A 15,562-nucleotide genomic window follows, 5' to 3' on the forward strand; every position below is an offset into this window, starting at 1 on the left:
AAAACAAGTAGCCTTCTGGGCAAATGAGGTCTGCATATGAAATATAGGTTACTTCATAATTAAGTAAATTGTTGACGTTGCAGTTACGGACTAGCAACGTCACAAAATTACGTTGCTAGGAGGTCGCCGTTACGGACTGGCAACGTCACAAAACAACGTTGCTAGGAGGTCGCGGTTACCGACTGGCAACGTCGGAAAATAACGTTGCCACGACGTCGCGGTTACGGATTGGCAACGTCCCAAAACAACGTTGCTAGGAGGTTGCGGTTACCGACTGGCAACGTCGGAAAATAACGTTGCGACGACGTCGCGGTTACGGACTGGCAACGTCAGAAAATTGGGTTGCTAGGAGGTTGCGGTTACGGACTGGCAACGTCGGAAAATAACGTTGCCACGACGTTGCGGTTACGGACTGGCAACGTCACAAGATGACGTTGCGGCAACCTACTGGCGCCCCACAGATGCACGGTCCCGCAACGTCGCCAAAGACGTTGCGGCAACGTATGTTTGGTCATCGCGTGACGTTGCGACAACGTCAGGGCAACGTAAATGCTATAGCGAATGGGATGTGAGATGAGCGGTTACGTGACACTGACACACTACATTCAGAAAATAAACATTTTTCAAATAGGTTAAAATAAATATTGAAGTCACTCATTGTTGTAAATACAAGTTAGCTTGTTAAAGTCTTTCAAAAATTGTAAATGGAGGCTTTGACTCCGTCACTGTTGTTATGGTTACTTATTTCAGATACTCTCTACAGCAGGGGTGTCAAACATACGGCCCGCGGGCCGGAACCGGCCCCCAAGGAGGTTCGATCAGGCCCGCAGGATAATTTGAAAGTGGAAAAAATGCATAAAAGACATGGAATTAATATTTTTAATTCACTCTTGCAGTATACCGCCATTCGAATACTTGGGGGCGCACTCTTTCCATCAGAGTAGAAGACAAGCCGCATCACTGAGACAGACTGAAAACAGCAGACGGTATCAATTAATACCTTGGTCTCTACTAGGGATGGGCGAACGATGCCTTGTGAAGCTTTGATGGTTTCTTCCGGATTGTGCCGGCCCAAAGAGCCGAACTATCGGCGCTTTGAAAATGAACAGCGTCATCTAGCAGCCGTTTAAACTGGCTGAATGAGGCGTAGTGGTTGTCTCCGACGGTAGACTACCCTACGTTATTCAATATTTAATTAAGGCTACATGTGTTCATTTTGATCTGATATTAGTGCTCACACATTAAAATGTTGTGATACATCCGTAGGCCTTTAGAATTATGTCATTTTCTCACAGTAAAAGTTAAAGAATATCGTACGAGATTCACTGGACTGGGGCGCGAACTTGGGATCCCAGATTCGCATTAACAATATGTAATCGTACAACGCTTTAACCAACTACACCACCGAAGAGATCATTACTTGTTAAAGCGGTTGGACGGACTTTATACGATATGGTCTTTGTATCAATTAAACTAGATAACACAGAAGAAAGACATGATATTTTGGTTATTTATAGCAGAGTATGGTATAATTTTAATGGTCCGGCCCACTTGACATCTCCCTAGGCCGTATGTGGCCCACGATGCGAAATGAGTTTGACACCCCTGCTCTACAGGCTCCTGTGTAGCCAGCGGAATAATTTAGAACGGTGAAAAGACAGTTTTTCTGCAATGACGAAGTAGGTGTCCGTTATCACCCTTTCTAAAACTTGTTGTTCCCATCCTTGATTGTGATTGGCTATATCGCGTTCCATGCCGTTGTAAAATCCAACATAACCTCACAGGTTGTCCTCATAACATTCTTTAACACTCCATATTACTGCGCATCGAATATTTCAAATGGAAAAAGACGGCAAAGATGTCCATCTGGCTGTTGCGTGGCAACGATTTATATAGGAACTATATTTTGTAGTAGCGGAAGAATGAGGGTTTATTATTAAACTAATTTGTTTCTAATTGTTTTTATTGATGAAACCATATCAAATATTTGTAGTAACAGTTTTAGAAAAGCAATAAGCCCTGCGAGTCCGTGGTTTACGCTGATTTTAGAACAGGTAAGGGGGTTTTCGGCACTCCGCTTTGCGTCGTGCCTAACTACTCCCCTTACCTGTTCTAAAATCAGCTAAACCATGGCCTATTGGGGCTTATTGCTTAAATAATGTACACCCCTGCAGCCAATCAGAATCGAGTATTCACCCAGACCTTGGTTTAATAGGTAATAAATAGGTCTATTAAAGGTACACTCTTGCACTTTTGAGGTTCATGTTGTTTAATTCGTAACTTATTAAACTACTTGCTCTTATGTTTCTTCCCATTGGCACTTAGTTGCTTATCACAGTGTATGTTCATGTTTTGGCTTCCCGCAATGTTTTCTGTGGCTATCTCGTTGTTTATGATCATTTACCTATGCACTTTTTGTAAAGCTTTCTCTTGGAAGTTGCTTTGGATAAAAGCATCTGCTAAATTAATAAATGTAAATCCTTCACATTTGGCCAAAATAGATACTTTTGTGAAGTAAAGAGTTTTTGTTAAGTAATTGTACAATTCTGATCTCTATTGCTGACATACAAATGTAATCAAAGTGTGTGATGTGAGAATTCTAAACAACCGTGTTTCCATAACTACTTTCACTCATTCCAGGACATCATGTCCAACTGAATTAAGGTGTGTTATTGTGGTGTGCTTATGGAAACAGTAAGGGTGTCACCCATTTGTTTTTTACCCACAAAAGCACATGGACCTAAAAACCGAAATAAGTTTGGAGCTGGTTTTTGTGCGTTTTCCTTTTTGTGTATATAAATTAAGGCAGATATTTTGTGAAGTGCCCTCTACAAGACTAATACATTTTAATATATTATTTTTAAGATTGTTTCTGTAGTGTGAGAGAATGATTAATGTAATGATGTAATGACTGTACACTTTCATATGTTGAAAAACTCCTCAGAAACCAGGAATATTAAATGCCTGATGCATGTAGTCAAAGTAAGGATTATGTCTCCAGATCACTGTGTCAAATGTTCTTCTATTGTCTGATTTTAGAGCTATTGGAGTAGTCAGGAAAATAAAACTTGGTTATGTGCTCATACCTTTTTATTTAAAACGCAATCAAATGGCTGCAATTAACAATGAAGCAGATTCCATAACCAGAGTGCATTTAGAAGAACCGTCCAAAACTCACTTTCTATATTCCTGCATTAATTTTGCTTGATTTGTTCTTAAAGCTTTGCAAAAATTAAATGACATGTCAACAGTCAAACAAGAAGAACAAGTCTGGTATACATATAGAAGCTATGATGAATATTTCTCTGATATTAAGGATGTGATTACAGTTGTTGTATAACATTTGCTCTGGTTCCTATGATGAGGTCTAAGCCTGTGTTGTAATCATTTTACATTTAGTCATTTAGCAGACGCTCTTATCCAAAGTCAATAGTCAATAATTAATCAATAGTCTTTTTGTTACATTCTTTTCACCCATTTCTTTCCTCCTGAGTTATGTTCTCAATCTCCTCTGACAGGGTGGCAAAAGAAGGTCTCTCCTCTGAGTGGTAGGCCCAGCATTCCATCATTAAACTGTAAACCTGCAGTAACACAATGTTAATCAGAATAGGACATTGTTAGCTAAGGATACAAAAATAATTTTGAATGTATTCTTTATCTGTCTATAAACTGATTAAAAAAGCATTTTTAAGGTATACGTTAGTTGTAATTATTTCTCTGTTTTGGATGAGAAAGGGATGTATGTCTGGGGTTCTTACCCTTGGAGGGCAGTGAGGTGGGGCTGGTAACCTCCAGTTGTCCTTGAGAATATTGACCACATGCATTGAGACAGAAGGGCTCTGCATGTCGTTTCCTATACGCTGCAGGTAAAGCTAGGCAAGCGTGAAAAGAAAAGCGAAAAGTCACTGCTGCACAGAACCCAACAGATGTGAAAGACATGTACTATGATGTCTATAGGAGGTATAATATTGATTTGAGATTCTATTGATTTCTGGCAGGGGTTATTTTATGACAGCTGGTATCTTCGGTGTCACTTCACTTCAATGACTCACTTTTTTGGGGTTTTGAAGGTGTTCACAGTAGGAGAAGATCTCGTAAAGAACCACTCCAAAACTCCAAACATCTGACATGTGGGAGAACTTTGACTCAACGATTGACTCTGGTGCATACCTGCAACAGGTGATAAGCACTTTTTAAAAGACATCACTACACTTAAAATCAAGATGGCAGTAAACTCTACTGTGGATTGTTGTATTTGAAACGGAACATTACTGCTTTGTGAATTACCTGACATTAAAGGTGGACTAGTTATGCAACCCTTAAAAATGTTAGGCCTAGTTTCCTGGTTACAGATTGTCCTACAGTATGAATCATGTCGGCAGACGTTATGCCCAGTATATTTAGCCTTCTATGAGGCTTGATATGTGTTAAACAACAGTTATTATATTTCTACAGAAAGCAGAAGCTCAATGTTTGGAGGTACAATTCAGGATTGGTACTGCTGTTCTGTCGATTGCATGATATTCACCAGAAAATTGGACTTTCTCCTGGGTGTTTCACGCGATAGTACTCTTTGTCAAAGGGAATGATCTTGGTCAGTCCAAAATCAGCTATTTTGACAAGCGTCTCCGTAGCTACGAGAATGTTCCGGGCTGCCAGATCCCGATGGACGTAGCGCATGGTCTGTAAATACTCCAGTCCCTTCATGCACACACAACAACACACCAGCAATCACATTTCTAAATGTGTCAGTGCATATCATACAACATACAGTCTTCATAACGCAACAACTACACACCATCAGACAAAATTGCAAATCTGTTGAAATGTAACAACTTAGGGTTAGTGGGTGAAGATTGCCATGGTTAATATGTTTTTGAGGACACAATGATTAAGAATTTGCTTCATACTTTACAAATCTGAGAGGCAAAAAGCAACATCCTGCAGGTGTTAACGTTTTGACGGTTCTTGTCCAGGTAGCCAATCAGACTACCGTTTGGCAGGAACTCCATTACCAAGCTCATGCTGAGGCGACCTAGATGAAGTTGTAGTCAAAAGTGTAAATACACACTGCCAACATTTTTCTGTTAAACTATACTTATGTGTGCATGTGTGCGTGCGTGTGACCATGTTCTCGTACCCATGCTGTAGCACACCCCCATGTACTTTACAATGTATTCACAGTGAAGGGAGCGAATGGTGTTAATCTCTTTCTGGAAGTCTTCCGTGTTAGACTGCTTGTTGGGTTGCAGCTTTTTCACAGCAACCAGCTCGCCTGTGTTGTCCCCCAGAGGGTCATAGCGACACAGCTCAACGCTGCCAAAATTTCCCTGAAAACCATATAGCAGGGTGAAGATGTAGTAAGTGTCTGAGAATGAGATTACACAATTATTGAAAGTTTTGGGGAATAAAAATTGCCTATTGCCTTGTGACCTGCTCCAGTTTGTCACATTAAATGACAATTGGTTCTCAATTGACCTATCTAGTTAAATAAAAGAATACAAAAAACTGGTGTCCATCATCGAAAGTGATTCCTTTAAAGCAGTGGTTCCCAACCCTGGTCCTCGGGACCCCCTGTCCTGCATGTCTTAGATGTTTCCCTGGTCCAACACGCCTGATTCAAATGGATGGTCGTTAACAGGCTTCTGCAGAGCTGGATAACGACCCATTCATTTGAATCAGGTGTGTTGGAGCAGTTGTTTCTCCTGTTCTCCTTGTTCACTCACGACTGTGTGGCAACGCACAGCTCCAACCTCCTTGTTAAGTTTGCTGATGACACAACCATCGTGGGTCTCATCTCTGACAGTGATGAGTCAGCCTACAGAGAGGAGGTTGACACCCTGACATCATGGTGTCAGGACAATAACCTCTCTCTTAACATCAGCAAGACCAAAGATTGTAACCTTGTGTTGTTCTGTGTACCTGACAAATATAAAAGACTTGACTTAAAACAACTAAAACAGGCAGGATAGGTTTGGGAACCACTGCTTTAAATGCCTCCACCACATTTAGACATTTGAGAGGTAGCAACTGTCAATGCATACCTTCCCCAGTTGACGTATGAAACGAAGATGTCGTTCCTCATATACAGACTGGTCCAACTGCTTTGAGCTCCGGTCTTTCCAGAAACCGTCTCGCTGTGGGAAGGTCTCAGCTGCATGTAGAATCACATAGTCTGGAACCAAGGCAGAGAAACAAGAATATAAGAGTTGTGGATGCCACCATCTTTGAGCAGTTCTTGTCATATAAACAGCATCAAACAATGTCCTTTAAAATCATCAACTCAAATTAAAATTGAACACACTGGATGAAATGAAGATATTGTTTTGTGTTACGTTATATTACATCTCTCCAGACGAACGTTGTTGTCACGGCCACAGCCATGCCCCCCCTGTTTTAGTTTTTCCCTGCCCTATTGTCTTCACCTGCCTCGTTCATTGGTTTGTCTCGATAGTTTCATTGTGTCCACCTGTGTGTCGTTTGGTTCTGTGTATTTAGGTTCCTGTTTTGTGTCTTTGTGTTGTCCTTACCCCTGTTATGTGAGTACCATTTCTGTGTCCATGGCTTTTTTCAAGACTAAACCCTTAGTTTCGACTTGGCTGTGTACTCCCCTGCATTTGGGCCAGGTTTAGTCTTGAAAAACGCCAGGGACACAAAAAAGATACTCACATAACAGGGGTAGAACAAGTCAAAGACTGGACACAAAACAGGAACCCAAATACACAGAGAGACAAACCACTGAATGAGGCAGGTGAAGACAATAGGGCAGGGAAAAACCAAAACAGGGGGTGCACGGCTGTGGCCGAGACAGCTGTATATTTTGTGAAAACAATCTCAGTCAGTAGAAGCTCATCTTTGTAACTGGGGCGATACCTGACGTTATTAGACTGTTGAGCTGGCGTATGATGCTTCTGCAAGATGGACGGAACTCAGGCTGGTAGGTCATGCACTGACTGACCAGGTCTGCCAGCTCAGTCCACTGAAAGGGAGGGAGCTGCTGGTATTTCTTGTAAAACTGCAGCTTCTGAAAGAGAAAATGAAGAGTTTTACAAAGTCTTGGTTTAGTCAGTCATTTTGGTGGTTTTTCTTTACAGTTTACAGTGTCATCGGAGCGAGGAAGAGAAAGAAGAGCGCCTGCCATTTCCAGGTCCCATCCCTGTAGTGGAGTCTCCCCGCAGTTGAATATCTCCCACAGTGTGGTGCCAAAGCTCCACTTATCACACTCCAGCTTGGGTCTCTCTGGTGTCTCCACCAGCTCAGGGGCTAGCCACGGGATCCTGTCCAGCATCACTATACACACACGCACAGGGAACAAACACATGCAACACAGACGCAACAAACATGCAACACAGATGCAACACACATGCAAAAAACATACTTCATGTTCACTGAAAGCGGCAGTATCTGGGTGAAGCAGAGACAAATGTATCTGACATATCTAATTCATGTAAACATAACAAAAGGGATTGTATAAATGACGGTGTGGGTGTTACCATGTCTGCCCAGCATTGCTACGTTGATCCCCGGGTCACTGAGCTTGATGAATGGGGAACTGCCTTGTGATGCATCCCCCTCTCTGGCCAGGAGCAGATTTTTGGCACAGATGTTTCCATGAACAATGTTTTTCTCCTCCTATGTAGTCACAAATTTCTAAAGTATTTATTCAGATCACTGAGCAAGAGATAACTAACTGCCGATGACACAAAGGACATCTATTGACCACTTACACAATAGTATGGTTGATATAAAATGGCATGACTAGTATATATTAGCTATGATCATACTAAGTTTAAAGGTCAAATCTTACCAGAAAGTTAAGTGCAGAGGCTAGTTGTTTAACTATGTCAAGTTTCCAGCTGACCGACACTGATTTTTCCCGTTTCAAATAGAGGTCAAGGGCTCCATACTTGACAAACTCCTGCACCATGATATCTATAAGATGACACAACGAGAATACAAATATTTACTTCAGTTTTTATATTATATTTACTTCAAATATTTCTTTGATAAAAACTGTTTAATAAAAGTGTTTATGGTGCAGTTTCATGTGAGTTGCCCTAGCCAAACGTTACTCATTTAAGCCTGTTACAGTATGTGTGCTTACAGTACATAAACACCTTGTGTATAGGGAGGTTCACTAACCACAGAAAAAGGAAGGACCTGACCCTATTCACACACGTCTCACCCTTGCCTTCCTGTAGATCCAGTTAGCGGTACATTGTTTAGGAGAATGGTCATTGTCACGTCAAGGAGGAACCACTTACTTTTGGTTGAATGAACACTAATTCCATAGACCAGGAGAAAGTGCTTGTGGGAAATCTGGCTCATCACGCTGGCTGCTTCAAAGAAGGACTTTGAGGAGAAAATAAAAGAATCGGTACATTTACATCTAATCAATAAATTCAGGACCAGCTTTTTCGATCAGAAGTATGTGGTCTATAGATGAAATAAGTGACAAAAATAAAATAAATTCACTCAAAGACTATAGAAGAATGGGCACATCGGGCTGGGTTATTTGTTTTTGTGAGTGATTGGGTCTTTAAAAACAAGAAAAACACACTAGCCATGTTTCAAGCTGATCTTACGGGGAGCTTCCTCCGAGCCTGATGGATATATACAAACACCTTTCTTCACAAAACTTCTCAAACATTTTTCTTGTACTAAGGACCTACCTCCCAACAGTTTTTATAACTGACATCCAGCTCTTTCAGCAGGACATCAGCCACATGTTTCTCCCCATTACAAAAGTCTGTCTTGGTGCCTCTGTAGATTCGGGTAAAGGACCCCTGGCCAAGACTCTCCACCTGAGGAATATTGTGAAATGTTGACTACTTCCTTGACTACGATAAAAATAGTGGACATTAATTCCTCTCAGGATATGATTAAAGGAAGCATGCAGTACAAAGAGAGAGATGTGACACTGGAACCACAGAGCGCACTCAGTGCCTCTCAGAACATTCATTTGAATCCCATCTGGTTTCCAAACACCGCGTGCAACCAAAGAAAACACTTATTAGCCACAACAAAGTAAATAATCAATCCTCTGTATTAAAAGCAACTTGCAGGAGTTACCAGAGCCAGGTCCGTGTATTTGATCATCTGAAATTGGATGTGACTAGGCTTGTTCCTCTGTGGGGCGGGTGACCCATGGGAGACCATTGAGCTACCACTTCGCATGATGATCAGGTTGGTAAGCTCTGTACTCACAACACACATTAAAAAACGGTTTATTCAGAATGTTTCTTCAGTATTATGAACAGGTATAGGCCCCAACCGCATGTTTTGTAGTTGTAAAGAAACAGAAAAAATGCTGTGTATGAGCTTAGACGCACCACATTACCAGAATATTATCCAAATACTTCAATGAGTTATGTTGCATTGGGAATGCAAATGAATCGATGACGATTCTTTGCGACCGTTTTTCTCTTGCTGTGCTGTACCTTTAGACTTGGGCGGACAGCAGCGTTCTAACTTGACAGGGACTTCCCCCAGCAGCAGTTTGTTGCGTTGATAGAAGCCTGTGAGCTCTCTAAGACTGTGGAAGGACTTTTGGACACCTGGCAGACTGAAGTGCTCCTTCTTGGTGATGAGGCAGTCCTTGTAGTCCACTCCAAGAGGATCCTGCAAATACAACCAGGGTTTGGGGGTTTGGGACACAGCGGTCGGTCAACTTGACTCGCTGAAAAGTGGTTCTTCCTCCAAAGATGATTCGTCAAAAAGGTATAATGGTTACCTGTACACAGACGGAGAGGAAGTACTTGTCGTGGTCTTGAGGGCTGTGCCGGAGGAGGAATGTACCTGGTCTTGCACCTGCTCTTTTCAGCTTGTTTACTGCAAACTCTGACCTGGTTAAATCGACACGTATTAAATACATACGTTTCCCTGCAAATTTTATTTTCTGTTTGTTGTCTTTGGGTTTCCTTGATGTTTTAAATGGCTCACGTGATTGGCCCATGGCAGTGGTTTTCAAAATCATCAAGATGAGTAGGCGGGGCAACATCTTGACAGAAGTAGTGGCTTGAATCTGTGGTCAACCGGAAATACCCGTCAACCAGTGATACAAACGACAGGGCTTCTCTGAGAGTTTGAAACTTGGTTTCCTAAAGGGGAAAAAAATAAACAGTTCTTAGTCCCCAATAATAAATTAAGAAAACAAATAAAAAAAGAAACCGATCAAAGTCGGATTGCTCAATTACATTTACATGGACAGATGTGGCCCATTTGAGTGTCATCCATTCAAGCCAGTAAACACAGACTAATATTTCAATGACAACGGATTAAAAAATTAAGTATGTCATTACAAATTATGAATTCAATATTAAAATAATATTGTCAACAAACCAAACATCTGTCATCATCCCTGGTGACTGTAACCACTCTGCTGTCTCTGGATGTCTGCTCATGGAACTCTCTAGCAATGCTGATGTCAATAATTTCTTGGAAGTCACAGAAAGTCTTCCATTCCTAAACAAAGGAGTGTCAACACGTGTTAAATTAACGGAAACACACAAAAGTGCCTTCGTAACCTGTGATGATCGATTCGTACCGGAACGCCAGCGGTAGTCTGACCGTCGCTGGTCTGAATGCCGCCCTCTCCAGAGACCAGCAGGAGGCTGAAGGTGGAGCCTTGGCTCTGCATCTGGGAGGTGCTACCGCTCCCCTTGAAGGTCTCCGTCCACAAAGCGGGTTCCACCCCAGCCAACTCTATCAGGTACTTCAACTTCAGGCTGGACGCATCCACGGAACAGCCTCCCAGCTTCTTCAGGAAGCGCTTCAGAGTGCTGCGGGTCCAGTAGCGATACAGGCGGTTTTGCTTCTGGATGTTGGTCCGGTGTGCCTCTGGGAGACATGACTTGTAACTGAAAAGGATTTAGCGTCAGGGCAAAAAGAAAAACCATTGTATGTGATTTTCCGACAAAATGGTCTTTCGAACATCTGCTTGAATGGTCTTGTTGTTTGCAACGTCTTTTGGAGGTTACCTGACAGTTCTGCAGATCTCTCTTATGCTCAGGTGGCGTTCTTCCGACTGTCTCCACAGGTCCAGCACTGCCAGGCCAATACATTCGTCCTGGGCAGGAGGCGTGGCCCCCACGTGACCTTTCACAAAGTCACTACGAGACTGCATGTAAACAAAAATGGAGTAGCATGAACAGTTTAAAAGGCAGAAATAAATACCTTGGGTGCACAATATTACTGGGATGTAGCACATAGTATGGTAGGTTTCGTCTTCGTCTGAAGATTCTACAGCAACCAAGCGTTCATAGTAAATGTTTTTCCATTAAAAACAGACTTTATCCAAAAGGTACATACATGACTGAACACACTGCACGACATTGCAGGACGGAATGTAGAAGCAGGACTTTAGCCCATGGTATAGTGCACACAAGGCACATTACAAGAATGAAGCCTCATCACAGTAAGCTACCCAGGAGTTATGTTATGTCGTAGAATTTCACCCCGTACATCATTTTATCACTCGCACCCAAGCTGAATATGACAGTAACCACTACGAGTTAAACTGTAGGCCTACCTGGGCAAAGAGATAATCAATGACACAGTAGTCAAGTACTGGACTGATCCTGCTTCTCATTAGACTGAAGCGATGAGATGTTTTTGTCCCCTGGCCAAACCAGTTGGCAAAGAAGAACCTTGAGAAGATCAAGGACATAATAATAATATCCACTTAACTCCAAGTAAAAACATAACTTGGTGACATTGCAAAAAAAAACATTTTCTTAGTGTGCCAACACATTTCTAAAATCCCTTTTTGTTGACATTAATCTCCATGACACCGTTCCACAAAACAGTGGATTTGCCAAACTTGTTACCTACCTTACTCGATACTGAACCAAAGTCTTTTCCTCAGTGTTGAAAACATGCGTTGGAGGATACCAGAAAGAGAGATCAGAAGAAGCCAAAGCAAACAAGCTTTGGTACACAGGCAGGATTCCTGATGAGACACATTTCACATTGATATTGATGAGCAATAACATGTTTTTTTTTTATTTTTTTAAGACATTGTGTTTACCACATCAGTGTGTACTAATGCAATCTGTTTATAACACAGAAATAAGTCAAAATACCAAACTCTCACCACATTGTTTTGCTGCCTGGATGCAGACACCTTCTGCAGACTCCTGGCCCGAGGATATGTGAAAGGTTTTTCCTTCCTTTGTGGCAGGGAGAAAATAGAGATGGACTTGTAATCCTGGGCCAAGGCTTGAGCTTGATATCTGGCTGCCTTCCCTGTCTCTGTTCACCAGAGGTGCAGTCTCCTCCTCTGAGGCATCCATAACTAAAACGACACCTTTGGAGGGGAGGGGGCAAACAACATTTTGGACAATGCATTTGGATTATTTTGTAGCAGGACCGGATTAAATGCAGCACACATTCTGTCCTAATTTTCTGAAAGTGTAATTACTGTAGAGAACTGTTCTACCGTCCCTTCTATGTAGTAACTAAACGAACATGTATTAAGATGTAGTCACTTAATACAGTTGGTTTGAAGACAAGCATGGTAGAATTTTTTTGATTTCGTCAGGGACTATTTTTGTCACATGATGTAGCCTACTATGATGTACTAAAGACTTGTTGAAAGAAACTAAATATTTGGGTTGAGAATGTGACTGAAACGATAGCAAAATGTATTTGCTACACTGTTTCTAATCTTTCTATGGTGTCGGTTTCTCCGTCAAGTAAATATGGCTACAGTTCCTGTAGTCACACTCTGACTAATACTTATACATCCGGTGATAAGTCCCAAAGACACAAAGACTACAAACACTCCTCACAAAACGTTAACAAATCAACAGCAAAGTCAAGGAAAGAAGAAGTTTAACTAGTACGGTGTGTTAGGAAATGAGACTAAAGACATTACATTAATTCTGCTTTACTGTAGCTGTTATCACCTGATGATCAATTCAAATATACCACGTAGACCATTTTACTCATACAACATCTACATCAAAAACCAAAGTGTTTTACTCAACTCAATACATTTAAAGGGAAAAGATTTCAATTTAAAAGGTGAGTTGTCTAGAAAAGTGTCTGTTTGTTTACCTGTAGGTCCTTATTTTGATCACGTATAAATGTTGTGTGTTTTGTTTGTTTGAAGCTCTCATATAGAGGGGGAAAGTTTCCTGTTTAAGACAGCCCACAAAAAGGAAACACGTCATTGTTTCTAATCCATGTTTGCATCTAGGCATTTTTATTTCCCTTGCTGTTTAGTACAGAATAAATGATAATCAAGAATGACAATCATTTTACACTGTGTAAAAGTTGACAGTTTATCTTTTTTACAAACGTGTCGAACAAAAATGAGGTTAATAAAGTACAAAACACATCTTGGTACTACCCCCAGCCTCCGGCTCATGAAACCCAGCATTTTCTAAATACAAGGCAGATAGTTAGAACTAACCTCCACAGGGCCAGTGCAAACGATTTGAAACTTTTCTTTCACACAAATAAATGCTGTGGCAGAATTCAGACAGTTGGCCTACATCACTTCTTTCAGTGGGTGAGGAAGCGGAAATGAGACGGCTTCTGAGTTGTGGTTTCCTTTGAGTGGAGAGTTTGTAAAGAGTCAGCAGTGACATGCTAAAACAGGATTGGGTTCATATCCTCATGAGAGTGTTTTCCACATGGTTGACAAAAGAAAAAAAAACAAGAACACTAACAATACAGGGTAGTTAAAGTCAGGAGATAGTACCTTGCCCTCATGAACTTATCCGCTAACTATTCTAAGGAAGGAAGATTGATTGAACTTGCCTTTCATTTGTAAAATCACAGAGCTTCATTCGTATTCACTGTGGCACAGCTCAGAATGGAGCACTTATTCTGTCCTCCACGCCGACACGTTCAAAGGACCAGACGAACCGTTGCCTCCTGGATGGCGTGCCAGCCTTCGCTTCAGCCCGAGGCGGCGAGTGCCTCGGGAATACCGCGTTGAAAACGGCCCCATGCTACGAAGGACCCTTTCTCCCTTTTCATATTGCCTTTAGCCTCACTTCAAAGTAGATCTGTTAGCGTGGGTTGAGGGGTGAACGAGGGCCTGTGAAGGTGGAGCTGGGGGCTGAGGTAGGGCTACAATGTGACTAGTTGAAGCACGGAACTTCAAAATGGGGAACAGTGTTCACTTTGACTTTCCAGACAGTTCCGCGGGCCGCGAGTGATGTGTCTAAATGACACTCAAGGTTCATAGGACCAGGAGACACGGGGGAGGGACGTGATCTGTAAAGGGCTCAGACAGTCACGGTGAAGGTGTATGAATGTTAAGACATTCATTTCAACAGCAAAATTGGTATATAAATTGCCTTGCATAGTACAGGCAGAACAACTGTCCTAATAGCCAATGAAAGCCATAAACAGTAGCTATGGAGGACTAAAATAAGTGATCTTTGTGGGCCCTCAATGCTCAGTGGCCACCGGCCCGCAATAGACCACTTCTCTTATGCCACAGTATTGATTCTGAGTCATTATTTCCCATCAGGAGATGAAGACATGGAGGCTCACAGCAGGATAGCCCCACTAATGACAGAAATCAGAATGGATCAGAGATATCCATCTCTGAACTTCAGATTGACCATATTATGGGTTTATATTACCCAGAATCCAACTGTGTACAGATGTAGTCTAGCTCTGGTGTTGACATTGATTCCGTCGTCATCAATCCCCTCCTAAGGAGGCTGTTTGCGCCTCCACCATCCACCCATCACTTGGGTGAAATGGTGTGTGCTGAGTGAATTCTGTCTGAACACAGAATGACGGGTGTCATTTTACATTTACATTTATGCATTTAGCAGACGCTTTTATCCACACCGACTTCCAAGAGAGAGCTTTACAAAAGTGCATAGGTCATTGTTCATAACAACGAGGTAGCCCCAAACATTGCGAGCAGCCAAATCAACTGTAGAGAAACAATCAACAGTAAAAATATTTCAGTGAGTACAAGAATTGAAATCCGTTACAACTAACCAACAAGAGCCCACAAGTCTCTCGATAAGAAATTGGAGGAAATTGACATCAGGTCCAGCCAAGCATTCCCAAGCGCCGTTGTACTCCAAATATCAAGACACAATTTTTTGTCTTGAAAGAAAATAAAATCTATTACGTTGTTGTTGTCTTGTAACAGCTGCCAGGATTTCTACCTGGGCTGCAGGATATTGTCTTTAACAAGCCCCTGATGAATTAGCGGAGATTCAAACAACTTAATCAGAAACCTCTCTCTCCTTTAAAATCTATGGGTATGTTTACGTTGACGGGAGAAGAATGAAGAGCTGACATTTTGACAGGTCATTTCTGGCAGTGTATTGATCTATTTACCCATCTTGGCTCTGTAGAGACAACCATCTACCTAGAGGGATAGATAGAGAGGGAAGAAAAGATAGCAAAAAGAGATTGGATAGAGAGATGGACCGAGAAAGAGAAGAAAGAAGGAGAAGAATGACAGAGAAAGAGAGAGAGTGAGAGTGAAAGAGAGAAAATGCTGTGTGAGAGAGAGAGACAGTGTTAAAGTAGTTCACAACCCAGATCAATGTCTCAAATTAAGAGAAAAGGTATCATG

At 41.7% G+C, this 15,562-nt stretch overlaps 1 protein-coding gene across 1 annotated transcript; it reads right to left on the bottom strand.

Moving 5' to 3' along the window:
- Nucleotides 1–3,075: 3,075 nt before the first annotated feature.
- Nucleotides 3,076–13,516, bottom strand: jak3 (Janus kinase 3 (a protein tyrosine kinase, leukocyte)). The gene is made up of 25 exons (XM_047050341.1): nucleotides 13,418–13,516; nucleotides 13,060–13,139; nucleotides 12,095–12,307; nucleotides 11,833–11,950; nucleotides 11,531–11,648; nucleotides 10,980–11,119; nucleotides 10,547–10,859; nucleotides 10,342–10,464; nucleotides 9,943–10,100; nucleotides 9,734–9,845; nucleotides 9,441–9,621; nucleotides 9,073–9,197; nucleotides 8,673–8,804; nucleotides 8,265–8,352; nucleotides 7,808–7,932; nucleotides 7,494–7,632; nucleotides 7,139–7,290; nucleotides 6,874–7,024; nucleotides 6,045–6,175; nucleotides 5,141–5,330; nucleotides 4,911–5,035; nucleotides 4,529–4,701; nucleotides 4,053–4,170; nucleotides 3,759–3,872; nucleotides 3,076–3,581 (listed from the first exon to the last, which is right to left on the bottom strand). The coding sequence occupies exons 3-25, from the start codon at nucleotides 12,291–12,293 to the stop codon at nucleotides 3,471–3,473; spliced, it is 3,336 nt and encodes a 1,111-aa protein (XP_046906297.1). The 5' UTR covers nucleotides 12,294–12,307; nucleotides 13,060–13,139; nucleotides 13,418–13,516; the 3' UTR covers nucleotides 3,076–3,470.
- Between the last annotated feature and the right edge of the window lie 2,046 nt (nucleotides 13,517–15,562).

Source organism: Hypomesus transpacificus, unplaced genomic scaffold (genome assembly GCF_021917145.1).
Source record: "Hypomesus transpacificus isolate Combined female unplaced genomic scaffold, fHypTra1 scaffold_107, whole genome shotgun sequence".
Lineage (NCBI taxonomy): Eukaryota > Metazoa > Chordata > Actinopteri > Osmeriformes > Osmeridae > Hypomesus > Hypomesus transpacificus.

What these genes read in the sequence shown, in the direction of transcription:
- jak3 (XM_047050341.1), bottom strand. Translation starts at nt 12,293, where the DNA reads ATGGATGCCTCAGAGGAGGAGACTGCACCTCTGGTGAACAGAGACAGG. An exon ending in CACTGCCATGGGCCAATCAC is followed by an intron (nt 9,846 to 9,942) that starts GTGAGCCATTTA and finishes CGATTTAACCAG; the next exon opens with GTCAGAGTTTGCAGTAAACA. An exon ending in TCCTCTCCGTCTGTGTACAG is followed by an intron (nt 9,622 to 9,733) that starts GTAACCATTATA and finishes TTGTATTTGCAG; the next exon opens with GATCCTCTTGGAGTGGACTA.